This window comes from Cinclus cinclus, chromosome 33 (genome assembly GCF_963662255.1).
Source record: "Cinclus cinclus chromosome 33, bCinCin1.1, whole genome shotgun sequence".
Lineage (NCBI taxonomy): Eukaryota > Metazoa > Chordata > Aves > Passeriformes > Cinclidae > Cinclus > Cinclus cinclus.
The window spans coordinates 2440067-2453588 of NC_085078.1; the positions used below are offsets into that span (position 1 = coordinate 2440067).

General features: G+C 60.4%; 2 protein-coding genes across 2 annotated transcripts in view; both read right to left on the minus strand.

Moving 5' to 3' along the window:
- Nucleotides 1–422: 422 nt before the first annotated feature.
- GNL3L (G protein nucleolar 3 like) lies at nucleotides 423–5077 on the minus strand. The gene is made up of 15 exons (XM_062512102.1): nucleotides 4538–5077; nucleotides 4418–4455; nucleotides 4208–4309; nucleotides 3830–3910; nucleotides 3536–3616; nucleotides 3340–3466; nucleotides 3133–3236; nucleotides 2915–3059; nucleotides 2559–2646; nucleotides 2204–2381; nucleotides 1706–1848; nucleotides 1038–1168; nucleotides 867–964; nucleotides 598–769; nucleotides 423–510 (listed from the first exon to the last, which is right to left on the minus strand). Exons 1-15 carry the CDS (start codon nucleotides 4548–4550, stop codon nucleotides 458–460), a joined length of 1554 nt encoding a protein of 517 aa, XP_062368086.1. The 5' UTR covers nucleotides 4551–5077; the 3' UTR covers nucleotides 423–457.
- Nucleotides 5078–5226: 149 nt separating this feature from the next.
- The window catches only part of HUWE1 (HECT, UBA and WWE domain containing E3 ubiquitin protein ligase 1), a 57801-nt gene continuing 49505 nt past the window's right edge, over nucleotides 5227–13522 (minus strand). The window contains 10 exon segments of the mRNA XM_062512095.1: nucleotides 5227–5388; nucleotides 5921–6111; nucleotides 6204–6385; nucleotides 6458–6575; nucleotides 7019–7124; nucleotides 8062–8349; nucleotides 10284–10424; nucleotides 10525–10642; nucleotides 11833–12078; nucleotides 12752–12916. Coding sequence (XP_062368079.1) covers nucleotides 5286–5388; nucleotides 5921–6111; nucleotides 6204–6385; nucleotides 6458–6575; nucleotides 7019–7124; nucleotides 8062–8349; nucleotides 10284–10424; nucleotides 10525–10642; nucleotides 11833–12078; nucleotides 12752–12916 — 1658 coding nt within the window. The 3' untranslated portion in view covers nucleotides 5227–5285.

Consider the following 13522-nt stretch of genomic DNA (forward strand, 5'->3'; position numbering starts at 1 on the left):
GGAGTGTGTCGGGTGTTCAAGGTGGCTTTTTGGGATGCTCTGGGGGGTTCATTTAATGACAAAGTAGGGCACTGAGGGATCGGGGAGGCCGTGGAGGTGGAGTGTCCTCAATAATGGGGCGCAGCCCCAGTGCTGAGCACTCCCTTTGACCCCAATTTTGAGTTTCACTAAGTGGCTGAGCATGAAACTTGCCGAGTCAGCTGTAAAAATAGGGTATCATCAAGTGTGTGTGGGGGGTTTTCTACATCCCCACTCACCCCCCAGCTATGAGAAGGATTTGAGATCCCCCAAACCCCCACAGGGACATGGGAGACCCCCCCAAACGTTTCAACCTCCTACTTGAGAGATCCCCCAAACCATACCTAAAGCACCCATGTTCCCCCCTAGTTCTTTTATTTAAAAAATATTTAACCATTTCTCACTTAAATATAGTATTTTAATTTAATTTGTAGGTCCCTCAGAACTGCATGGCTGCTTCCAATGTCTGCGACAGCTTCGTGGCAATTTTCTCTGCGGGATGGGGGCAATCAGGAATTTGAAGGGAGGTGGTCAGGGAGATTTAGGGAGGAGTCAGGAAAAGGGAGTGTCTTTACTCACCTGCTCTTTTTTGCAGCTTTTTCCTCCTTTTTCCAGCTGCCTGTAGCCCTTGGCCTTGGAACAGAGGAGGGAGTGCAGCAACTTCTTCCAGATTGGGGGCTCGGGGCACTGACTCCACCCCAGAGCCCCCTGATTTCACCCGGGGCTTGAGCTCCACTGTCATTGTGCCGAGCTGGGGAGGTGGGGGGGTTGTCAAATATTAACCCACTCCCCCCCCCCCCCCCCCCCCCCAAAAAAAAACTCCCCCACCTCAGAAAATCCCTTCCCACCTCTAGGTCACCGCTGTCATCCTCCATGGCTTCTCCTTCCTCTTCCTCCTCAGGACTGCCCGGGGAAAGCCCGAGCCCTGTCACTGTCACTGGGACAGCTGGAGGGAGGGAGGTGAGTTTTGGGGGGCGTCCCCAAGGGGTGAAGGGAGTGGGGAGTCAGGTACTGCTCACCTGCCAGGGCCTCAGCATCGCCCCGTTCCAGAGCCTCCAGGTCCAGTGCTGGCCCCAGTGCTGGCAGGATTTGGGCCTCAAGCTGCACCCCCTGAGATTTGGGGGGGTGGGTGTAGTATGAGATCTTCCCACTGTGGGAAAAAGGGGGTAAGGGGGGGTCAGGGTGTGGGGAGACCTTGCAGCCCCTCCCAAATAGGGTCATGTGGTGGAAAGACCCCTCCACTCCCCAAAAAGGGGATCACAGTGTATTAAAAAAACACCTCCAAAACTTGAAAAAAGCGAGTCAGAGTGTGAGAGAGACCCCACAGCCCCCCAGAAAGGAATCACAAGGTCTGAAAAGACAACTTTGTTCCACAACAAGGGGACAGAAAGTGTGAAAAGACCCCTCCTGTCCCCAAAAAAGGGGTCAGGGCATAGAGAGACCCTGTAGACCCCCCACCCAAAATTGAACTAGATGGTGTGGAAAGATCCTTCCTGTGCCCAAAAATGGGGTTAGTGTGTATGGGGACCCTCCCCAGCCCCCCAGAAAAGGGGCGAGGACGTGTGAAGACTCCTCCGTGCACCCAAAAATGGGGATGTCAGGGACGCCTCCCTTGTCCCCAGAAAGAGGGTCAGAATATGGGTACGCCCCCCCCCCCCCCCCCCAAACTTCCCCCTCCCTCACACACCTGGTCCAGTCTCTCAGCAGGGCCGTGGCGGCGGCGTTGGCGTCCGGCAGCCCCCCCGGCCGGAGCCGGCCCTGCCGCCGAGCCAGGTGGGCCAGGAACTGCAGGGGCTCAGCACAGGGGGGGACCCCGTAGAGCTCGCTCAGCTGTGGGGGACACAGTGGGGTTTGGGGGGGATGGACGCACGGGGGACTGGCTATCACCCTGCCCCCCTCTCTGTGGCCAAAACGGGATGAAAATGTCTAAAGTGGGGGAGGGTCCCCCTGAAATAACCTCCCCCTCCCCAGGATTATGGGCATTGGGTGTGCATCCCCAATACTGAGCTACCCCCTTAATCCAAATTTTGGGGGTTGCTGAGTCCCCCGAAAAGCTAAGCACTAAATCTGCTGATTCAGCTGGAAAAACAGGGTCCCCTCAAATGCAGAACTCGCCCTCCCCATTGCCGCAGTGATGGGGGGCTCCCCCAGGTACCCTCAGCCTCCCAAGGGGGGCCCCACGTACCTGCTGGGTGGGGCAGCGGCGCAGGATGGCGCAGGCAGGGGTCAGGGGGTCCCGCAGACGCTGCGGGGCCAGGGCCCCCCTCAGGGGGGCAGCGGCCGGGGGGTCCCCCGAGTCCAGCACGACGCCAGGACAGTCCAGGAGCCGGATGTGCCGGTCCAGCTGCACGGCCTGCAGACACCTGGGGGTGGGATCTGACTGCCACACCCACCCACACACCTGGGCAGGACTCCTTGTGCCACACCCACATACCTGAGCAGGCTCTGTCCATACACCTGGGCAGGGTGAACCTGGTGACTCCTCCCACAGCTCCTCCCTCCCCCAAGGCACAGTGACCCCAGCCCTGGGCAGAGCTCACCTGGTGACCCCAGGCATGGCCCCCACCCCGCAGGCTCGGCTGCGTTTGAGGCTGTTGATGAGGCTGCTCTTGCCCACGTTGGGGTACCCTGGGGAAGGGGAGCAGTCATGGAGGGACCCCCCAAAACACAGCCCCCCACTCCACCCCAGCCCCTCTATTTATTTAACACAGCCCCCACATTCCCACCACCCCAAAAAGCTGCCACACCCCACTCACCCTTCTCAGCCCCCCATGTTCCCCCAGCACCCCCAAACTCCGCCTCACACCCTCCCAGCCCCACTCAACCTCTCTCTATTTGAAAGCCCCCCACTCAACTCCATCCCCAGCCCAGTCCCCCCATTTCACAGCCCCCTCACCCACGACCCCCACGGTGATGGAGGTCTTGGCCCCCCCGCAGCGGCCGTAGTTGCTCAGGATGTGCAGGAGGCTCTCGGCCCCCACGCAGGCTCCCCCTGCCAGCACCTCCTCGGGGGCTGTGGCTGCTGGCACCCGGCTCTGCTTCTGTGGGGGCACAAGGTGGGGGTCAGGGGGATCCCCTCACCTGAGCCCCCCCCCCCCCCCCCCCAGCACCCACCAGATTTCGGCTCTGCTGCTGCGTGCACGCCTTGAAGGCCACGGTGGGGAACTCGGCCCGGAGATGCTTCAGCCACGCGGCCACCACGTCCCGTGGCACCAGATCTGGGGTGGGGAGACAGACAAGAGTGTCCCCAGGGCTGTGGGAACAGGGGATTCCCCCCTCAAATCCATCCCAGGACCCCCCCCAGATCCAACCCCCTCTTACCAATCTTGTTGAGGACGAGCACGAGGCGCTGGTGCGGCCGCAGAGCCCCCTCGAGCCGGGGGCTGCGGCAGCCCTGGGGGTCGCGGGCATCCAGCACCTCCAGCACCACGTCAGATGCTGTCAGCACCTGCCAGAATCGGGGTTCAGACGGGGGAAAGACTCCCCAAAAATCCCCCCAGTTCTCCCTGGCACTGACCTTGCGCAGCTCCCGCCCGAACTGTCGCAGTGATGCCTCATCCTGGGGGGGCTGGGGGGGCTTCTCCTCCTCTTCCTTCTCCTGGGGGCACCTGTGTTATGGGGACCCTCCCCCATCCATGGGGAGATACCCCCGGGGAGCCCCCCGACTTCTGGGGGAGTTCCCCCTGTGTGTGGGGAACTCCCCTGTCCTCTGGGGTACCCCTTGTCCTAGAGAAAAACACCCCTATCCCTCCTCCCCAGGGGGAGCCCCCCCATTGTTTAGGGAGTCCCCCCCAGGTGTTCCCAGCCCCACCTGGCTCTGGAAATGTTGCTGTCGCTGCAGAGCATCCGCCAGGTGCACGGCCAGGTGTGAGCTCTGCTGCACCTCCTGTACCTGTGGGACATGGAGGGGTCAGAACCCCGAACCCCCCTGGAGTCAGACTGGGAGGGATGAACCCAAACAGCCCCCCCGAGTTTGTCCTCGAAGGGGGACCCCAAACAGCCTCCCTGGGGTCACCATGGGAGGAACACTCCAAAATCTTCCCGCACTCAGATCTGACAAGGACACCCCAAAATACCCCGGGGAAGCCCCAGACTCCCTCCAGCGGTTGCATCTTGAAGACACCCCAACATTTCCACCCCAGGGTTACCTGGGACACCCCCAAAATGCCCCCCTCCCCCGGTTCTTCACCCGTTTCTGCCGGGTCTTGCTCTGTTGCTGCACGAAGGCGGCGAAGCGGCCAAGCTGCGGCACCCCCGGGTCCTTCTTGATCCCGACACGCGCGCGCCGGGCCTGGGGACAACGCGGGGAGCGGAGAGTCACACACAGGGGGCAAGCGGCTGCACCCCCAAATCCGTTCGGTTCCCCCCCGTCCCTCCCCTGGGCCAGGCTGGGCCTCACCTGGACGCGCTTCTTCCGGGACGCCTCCACCTGTCGTCCTGCAGGGAGGGGCGGGGTGAGTTCGGGGGCCAGGGGGTTCCCGGAGCCCCCCGAGCCCTCCCGGTGCCTCCCTGAACTCACGGGACCGGGTCATGGCGGCGGTTCCCACGCCACCGGGGATCTCTGGCGCCGAGTAGCGACGCAACTTCCGGCGCAGCGGGAAAAGCCGCGGAGTCCGTCCATCGCCACACCCAACATGGCGACCACAAAAAAACCACACTCAAGACGGCGCCACACGAACCAATACCACACTCACGATGGCTGCCACAATCCCGGCGCCACACCCAAAATGGTGTGTATCGCCTCCCCTCCCCCGTGCCACCCCCGACATGGCGGCGACAGCAGCACGGCCACGCCCGGAATGGCGAACAGCACAACCCGCTTTTGTTGCCACATCCAACATGGCGACCTGGTGCGAGGATGCTGCCCCACCACACCCAAGATGGCGGCCAGCCCCACCCCTCCCCGCAAGAACGACCGGGACTGCCCTTACCAAGAGTGCACTTTTTTATTCCTTTTTTTTTTTTTTAACTTTTTCTCTCAGTTTTGGGGTGGGGGGAGGGGCTGAACTTCTTATTTATAATTTCAGGGGCTTCCCCCCTTTCACCATCCCCGCCCACCCCCCAGCCCCCAACACGGGGGAAGGGGGTGAGGGGGGGAAGGAGGGAACCCCAACCCTCCAACAGAGCAAAAACCCCCCTCAAACCGGGACTGGAGAAAAAACAAAAAATAACCCCGAAAAAAACAAAACAAACCAAAAAAAGCCAATGGAACCAAAAAATATATATATATTTATAGAGCCCCTGCAGGGGGGGTCTGGGTGGCCCCCCTAGGCCAGCCCGAAACCCTCGGAGCACTCCTGGATGGCCAGCAGCAGCATGTGCCGCAGCTTCTCGTAGCTCTCGTAGGCCGGCAGGTCCAGCTGGTTGAAGCTGGGGACACACCCGTGTCACTGTCACCTCCCTGAGGGCCACCGTCCCCAGTGCCACCCCACTCACGTCCCCCCGGCCCCGTGCTCCTGACCCGTCCCCACGTTGCAGCTCTGTCCCCTGCCCCGAGCCCCAAATCCTGCTCCTTGGTGGTCTCCCCGTCCCAGTGTCCTCACCTGACCCCAGGGACTCGTACCTGTCTGCCCCCAGTGCCACCTCACCCTGTTCCCATCTCTGTGTCCTCCTGGTCTCGCTGCCACCCTTTTATGTGCCCCTGTCCCAGGTGTGGGCAGAGGGAGGCCATGTGTCTCGATGTCTGCCCCATGTCCCTTCACCACCAGGTGTGTGCCAGGGACAGGTAGGTGGTCCATGTCCCCTCGTGTCCCTCTTGTCCCTCTTTGCGTCCCCGTCCCCTCACCAGGTGTATTCTGAGGGCAGGTGACTGGTGGAGCCCCCATGTTCCCTCATCAGGTGTGAGCCGAGGGCAGTGCTCAGTGTCCCCATGTCCCCTCCATGTCCCCCCATGTCCCCTCACCAGGTGTGAGCCGAGGGCAGCCGGTCCGTGGACCGGTCGTCGCGGTGGATCTGGAATTTTTGGATGCCGTTCATGCCCTCGAGGGCGGCGAATCCCTGCAGCGGCACCTTGGACGTGCCCGTCACGAACTGCAGGAACTTGGCGCGGTCGGCCTGGTCGAAGGAACGCAGGGCGCGCCAGAACCACTGGATCTGGGGTTGGGAGGACGTGGGGACAGGGACAGTCAGCTGCTGGGTTGGGATCCCCTGGAATCCCCACAGAACACCCCAGGATCCAGCCCCACCTGGATGGAGTTGCCCTGGTACTTGTGGTACTCGGTGTTGGCCTTGAGGTCGTCGATGTCGATGGTGGGCAGCCCCGAGATGAGCAGCTCCAGCTCCTGCTCCGTGAAGATGGAGATGAGGCGCTTGGGGATGATCTCGTAGAACCCTTCCAGGAACGCCGCCAGCTGCTTCCGGATGGCACCTGTGGGATTTTTGGGGGTCAAGGGGGGGGTCCCTGGAGCCCCCCCAGAGCCCCCCGGTCCCCGATGCTCACCGGTCATGCGCATCTGGCACACGAGGTGCACGTACTCCTTCTTGTTCTCCTCTGTCACCAGCACGTTGGCCCCGTTGGGCTTCAGGTCCCGCACCTCACACACCCCGAATTCCTGCACCTGGGGGGACATGGGGGTGTCAGCAGGGTGTGGGGACGTCCCTGAACCTCAAACAACCCAGATTTCCACACCTGGGGAACATCAAACGACCCAAATTTGGGTACCTATGGGGGGCAGAGGAAGGCACAGGTGGGGCCAGCAGGGTGTGGGGACATCCCTGAACCTCGAACACCCCAAATTCCTGAACCTGGGGTGTCACCAGATCACAGAACAGGATGGGAGGGTGTCAACCTTGGGGTGTGAAGGGACACCCCAGGGACCCCCCCAAACCAGGGGGACACCCCAGGAGGGAAGGGGGTCCCTCCCTGGCTCATGGGACCCTCCAGGGGCAGCCATGGGGAGCTGCGGACCCCCAATGCTGGTTTTGGGGGATCCCTGTGACTTTGCAGGGGCCGTGGGGAGGGGGTCCCGGTGCTGATTTGGGGGTCCCAGGGGGGCCCCACCTCAGTACTGAAGGTGAGGTCGTAGCCCAGTGTGGAGACGTCGTTCTCCAGCAGGTACACGAGGCCCTGGTAGAAGTGATAGTCCTCGCTCTCCATGTCTGTGTACCTGGGGGGCCAAAAACAGGGGCACCGCCCCAAAAATGCAGTCAGAAACCATGGGGAGCCCCAAAAACGGGGTCAGAAACCATGGGGAGCCCCAAAAACGGGGTCAGACCCTGCCAGGAGCCCCAAAAACGGGGTCAGGAACCATGGGGAGCCCCACAATGGGGTCAGAGCCTGCCAGGGGTCCAAAACCCCATAAATGCTGTTCCACCCCCTCTGAGGGGGGCCGGCACCCCATAAGTGAGTCCAAACCTCCTCAAGGGAATCCAGCACCCCACAAATGCAGTCCCAACCCCTCTAATGGGCTCCAGCACCCCATAAATGATTCCAAATCTTTTGAAGGGGTTCCATCACCCCACAAATGGCTCCAGCACCCTCTAACTGTAGTCCCAACCCCTCTAATGGGGTCCAGTACCCACAAATAACTCCAGCACCTCATAAATAGCTCTGGCACCAAATAAACACAGTTCCACATCCCTTTAAGGGTGTCCAGCACCCCATAAATGATTCTAAACCTTTTGAAGGGACTCCAGCACCCCAAAAATGGCTCCAGCACCACAGACACACTCCCACACCTCTCTGAGGGGCTCCAGCACCCCACAAATGGCTCTGGCACCCCCCAAACGCAGTCCCACCCCCTTTAAACCTAATCCCACACTCATTTGAGGGGCTCCAGCACCCCATGAATTCAGTCCCACTCCCCAGTGTCCCCCCTTACCTCACGGACTTGCCCAGGATGCGTTTGTAGAAGGAGTGGCTGAAGTAGCACTCTAGCACCCCAAAAATGGCTTCAAAACCCCCTAAATGCAGTCCCACCCCCCCCTTAAGCACACTCATACACCTCTCTGAGAGACTCCAGCACCCCAAAAATGGCTCCAACACCCCAAAAATGGCTCCAGCACCCCCTAAACCCCCTCCCACTCCCCAGTGTCCCCCCTTACCTCACGGACTTGCCCAGGATGTGTTTGTAGAAGGAGCGGGTGAAGTAGCACTCCAGCAGCCGGTTGTCGTAGACCGCCTTGGCCACGATCCTGCCCACGAACTTGAAGTAGCTCAGGTGGTTGGGGTTGCAGTGGGACGAGGGGTTGATGGTGTAGGTGACGCGGTCGCCGGGCGAGGTGCGGAACAGGGCGTACATGGGGTTGAACATCTCGCGGGAGATGATCATGTACCACTCCCTCAGCAGCCCCCCGGCGTCCTGGCCCTCCTCGCCCTCAAACACGATGTACCTGCGGGGCACGGGGGAGGCAGAGGTGGTTTTTGGGGGGGGTTGTGGGTGGGTGTTTTTTGGGGGGGGGATTAGGGGGAGCGTTTGTGGTATCCCAGGGACGTTTTAGAGGGTTTTGAGTGTCCCGATGGTGTTTGGGGTGTCCAAGGGAGTGCTTTGGGTGCCCCGGGGATGTTTTGGGTGTCTCAGGGATGTTTTGAGGGTGTTTTGAGTGTCCCGATGGTGTTTGGGGTGTCCAAGGGAGTGCTTTGGGTGCCCCGGGGATGTTTTGGGTGTCTCAGGGATGTTTTAGAGGGTTTTGAGGGTGTTTTGGGTGTCCCGATGGTGTTTGGGGTGTCCAAGGGAGTGCTTTGGGTGCCCCGGGGATGTTTTGGGTGTCTCAGGGATGTTTTAGAGGGTTTTGAGGGTGTTTTGGGTGTCCCGATGGTGTTTGGGGTGTCCAAGGGAGTGCTTTGGGTGCCCCGGGGATGTTTTGGGTGTCTCAGGGATGTTTTAGAGGGTTTTGAGGGTGTTTTGGGTGTCCCGATGGTGTTTGGGGTGTCCAAGGGAGTGCTTTGGGTGCCCCAGGGATGTTTTGGGTGTCCTGAGTGTGTCTGGGGTGTCCCAGGGAGTGTTTTGGGTGTACTGAGGGTGTTTCAGGGATGTTTTGGATGTCCTGGGGTATTTTAGAAGTTTTTGAGGGTGTTTCGGGTGTCCCAGGGATGTTTTAGAGGGTTTTGAGGGTGTTTTGGGTGTCCCGATGGTGTTTGGGGTGTCCCAGGGATGTTTTGGGTATCTTGAGTGAGTCTGGGGTGTCCCAGGGAGTGCTCTGGGTGTCCTAGGGGAGTTTTGGGGGGTTTGAGGAGGGTCAGGAGGTGTTTGAAAGGCTGGAGGAGTGTTCTGGGGGGACTTGAGAGAGATGGAGGTGTTCTTTTGGGGGGGTGTGGTGGGTTTAGAGGCTGTTTGAGAGGCTGGAGAGGTGTTTTGAGGGGGGATTAGGGGATTTAAGGGGATATGGGGAGGTGTTTGGGGTGTCCTGAGGGTGTTTCAGGGATGTTTGGGGTGTCCCAGGGATATTTTAGAAGGTTTTGAGGGTGCTTTGGGTGTCCTGGTGGTGTTTTGGGGGGAACTGAGGGGGGATGGAGGTGTTTTTTTGGGGGGTTGTGGGTGTTTGAGAGGCTGGAGAAGTGTTCTGGGGGGGATTAGGGGGTTTAGGGTAAGTATTTGGGGTATCCCAAGGGATGTTTTGGGTGCCATGAGGATATTTTGGTTGATCCAAGGTGTACTTCGAGTATCCCGGGGATATTTTGGGTGCCCCAGGTGTGTTTTGACTATCCCAGGAGTATTCTGGGTATCCCAAGAGTATTCTGGGCATCCCAAGGGCTATTTTGGGTATCCCAGGAGTATTCTGGGCATCCCAAGGGCTATTTTGGGTATCCCAGGAGTATTCTGGGTATCCCAGGAGTACTCCGGGTATCCCAGGAGTATTCTGGGTATCCCAAGGGCTATTTTGGGTATCCCAGGAGTATTCCGGGTATCCCAAGGGCTATTTTGGGTATCCCAGGAGTATTCCGGGTATCCCAAGGGCTATTTTGGGTATCCCAGGAGTATTCCGGGTATCCCAAGGGCTATTTTGGGTATCCCAGGAGTATTCCGGGTATCCCAAGGGCTATTTTGGGTATCCCAGGAGTACTCCGGGTATCCCAGGAGTATTCTGGGTATCCCAAGGGCTATTCTGGGTATCCCAGGAGTATTTTGGGTATCCCAGGAGTATTCTGGGTATCCCAAGGGCTATTCTGGGTATCCCAGGAGTATTCCGGGTATCCCAGGAGTATTCCGGGTATCCCAAGGGCTATTTTGGGTATCCCAGGAGTATTTTGGGTATCCCAAGGGCTACTTTAAGTGCCGTGGAGATATTTTGGTTTATCCCAGGGGCTATTTTGGGGAATGTCTCACAGGCGATTCTTCATCTCCTCGGGAGATTTCCGGTGCAGCTCCCGGTAGGAATCCTCGAAGACGTGATCGCGCCGGACGTGCACGGCCATGTCCTCCTTGCGCAGCCCCTCGTCCAAACGTTCCAGCTCCTGCCTGAAATACCTGGGGAGACCAAAACGTGGAGGGGGGTGTCAGGGATTGTGGGACCCTCGGGACACCCCCAAACCCCCCTTTCTCCTGGCACCCCCCAGAGCTCGCTCACTTGCGCTTGACGTCGAAGTCCAGCACGCGGATGTAGTCCACCAGCACGGCGAAGGGGCCGTCGGCCAAGTGCGTGGTGGATTGGCGAAGGATTTGGTTCAGCACCGTCCGGTGGGTCTCTGGTGGTGGAAAAAGGGGTTTGGGGGTGTTCATAAATAGGGGGAACTCCCCACCCGCCATGGCCTTCAGGAACAGGGGGGTTTGTGGCTCTTGAGTGTTTGGAATGTGCTGCTTTGGGAGCGTTGATACCAAAGGGTTGAGGGGGTGAAAAATGTCCTGAATTCATCATTTCCAAAGGTTTGGGGTTTCTCCAAATTTGTCCTTTCCAAAGACTTGGGGCGCCCCCAAAACCCCAAATCTTTGGGGTTTCCCCAAATTCACCCTTCCCACAACCTTGGGGTTCCCCAAATTCACCCTTCCCAAAGACTTGGGGTTCTCCTAAAACCCCTTCCCAAAGATCTGAGGCTTCCCCAAATTCATCCTTCCCACAACCTTGGGGTTCCCCAAATTCACCCTTCCCAAAGCCCTGTGTTTCTCTCAAATTCCCCCTCTTAAAGCCTTGGAGCTCCTCCGAAACGTCTTCCCAAAGCCTTGGGGTTCCTCAAAAACCTCTTCACAAAGCCTTGGGGTTCCCCTAAATTCCCCCTTCCCACAGCCCTGGGGCTCCCCCGGATTGATCCTTCCAACAGCCTTAGGGTTCCCCAAAAATCCCTTCCCAAAGCCTTGAGGAGCCCAAAAATCTTCTGAATTTTCCCTCCCCAAAGCCTTGCGGTTCCCCCAAACCTCTTCCCAACATCCCCAAAACCCCTCTCAAATCCCCCCAAACCCCTTCCCCACATTCCAGACTCCCCCTGAACCCCCAAACCCTGTCCCCAAACCTCAGGCTCTCCTCAACCCCTTTCAAATCCCCCCCAAACCCCCTTCCAGCTCTCCCCCAAGCCCCCAGACTCCTTTATCACACCCCCAGACCCACTCCCAATGCCCTCAGTCCCCCTCCCGGACTCCTCCAGCCCCCAAAACTCCTCTCCACTCTCCCAATCTCCTTCCCCACTTTCCCAATCCCCACAGCTCCCCCAAAGCCTGTCCCCAGTGCCCCCTGATACCCCCCAGTGCCCCCTTAGCTGCCCCCCAACTACACCCCAGTTCCCCCTGAGTGCCCCCCAGCTCCCCCTTATGCCCCTCAGTGCCCCCCAGTTCCCTTCCAGTTCTCCCCAGTCTCCTCCCTAGTGCCCCCCAGTGGCCCCATAATGGCCCCCCAGTACCTCCCAGTGCCCCCTAATGCCCCTCCACTTCCCCCAGTCCCGCTCACCGGCGAAGCGCAGGAATTTCTGGGTGTCGGGGGGCAGGCTGGCCGAGATGTGCATGGCCGAGGGCTCCCGGGAGAAGAAGGGGTCGAGGGCAGAGGGGGTGGCCGGGGTGAGGGGCGCGGGGGACAGCGGCGGGGGCTCGTCCTTGATGTGTGCCAGCTGGCTCTCCCGAGTGTCCCGCACCGGAGGGCGGCTCTCGCGCTCCGTGGCGTGCACCAGGAAAAACGCCTCGACAGCCGGCTGCAGGACTGAGGGGTATGGGGTCAGCAGGGTGGGGATGGGAACGGGGGGACAGTGTGGGGTCAGCAGGGTGGGGATGGGAACGGGGGGACAGTGTGGGGTCAGCAGGGTGGGGATGGGAACGGGGGGACAGTGTGGGGTGAGCGGGGTGGGGATGGGAACGGGGGGACAGTGTGGGGTGAGCGGGGTGGGGATGGGAACGGGGGGACAGTGTGGGGTCAGCGGGGTGAGGATGGGGGGACAGTGTGGGGTCAGCGGGGTGAGGATGGGGGGACAGTGTGGGGTATGAGGGTGGGAATGGGATTGGGGCAGGATGGGGTCAGTGGGGTAGGAATGGGAACGGGGGGGATGTAGAGTCAATGGGGTGGGGATGAGATGGGGGCAGGACAGTGTCAGTGGGGTGGGATGGGAGACATTGTAGGATATGGGGGTGCAGTGTGGGGTCAGTGGGGTGGAGATGGAATGGGGGAAGGATAGAGTCAGTGGGGTGGGGACGGGGACAGTGTGGGGTACGCGGGTTGGTGTGAGATGGGGGGGGACAGCATGGGGTCAGCAGGGTGGTGTGGGATGGGGGGGGGGGGTCACCCCTGTGTTTTTAGGGTCCCTCTCCCAGCCCCCCCGGGATTCAGGGTCGCCCCTGTGTTTCAGGGTCCCTCTCCCCCAGGATTTGGGGTGACGCACCGAGCACGGCGTGCTGGTCGTGGGACTCCTCGAGCTCCTTGAGGCACTCGCCCAGCATGTCCCACAGCTCGTCCAGGCTCAGCTGCTCGCTCAGCAGGGGCAGCTCCGGGGGCCGCTCCTCCCGCTGCTCCCGCTCCCGGTCCCCGCCCGGCGCGGCCTCGGGGCCTGCGGGGGCACTCGGTCAGGACAGCCCGGTGTGACCGGTGACAGCCAAACCCATCAGTGCCACCAACCCAGCCCTGCCAGTGCCACCAACCCAGCCTGACCAGTGCCACCAACACAGCCTGACCAGTGCCACCAGTGCCACCAACCCAGCCTGACCAGTGCCACCAACCAGTGCCACCAGTGCCACCATCCCAGCCCTGCCTGTGCCACCCAATCCAGTGTCAACCACCCAGTGCCACCCAACCCCACCAGTACCACCCAACCTGACCAGTGCCATCCACTGCAGTGATACTGGGATGCCCCACACCAGCACCAGCCCAGGGGGAGGGGGGATGATCCCAGTGGAGGCACTGGGGGTGACTGGGTGGCACTGGGCCATACTGGAAAGTGACTGGGCGGCACTGGGCCATACTGGAAGGTGACTGGGTGTTACTGGGAGGTGACTGGGTGCACTGGGCCATACTGGAAGGTGACTGGGCAGCAGTGGGTCATACTGGAGGGTGACTGGGTGGCACTTGGTGTCACTGGGCCATACTGGAGGGTGACTGAGTGGAGACTGGGTGTCACTGGGCCATACTGGGAGGTGACTGGGCGGCACTGGGCCAT

What these genes read in the sequence shown, in the direction of transcription:
- GNL3L (XM_062512102.1), bottom strand. An exon ending in GCAAGACCCGGCAGAAACGG is followed by an intron (nt 3,911 to 4,207) that starts GTGAAGAACCGG and finishes CATGTCCCACAG; the next exon opens with GTACAGGAGGTGCAGCAGAG. An exon ending in GCTCGTCCTCAACAAGATTG is followed by an intron (nt 3,237 to 3,339) that starts GTAAGAGGGGGT and finishes TCCCCACCCCAG; the next exon opens with ATCTGGTGCCACGGGACGTG.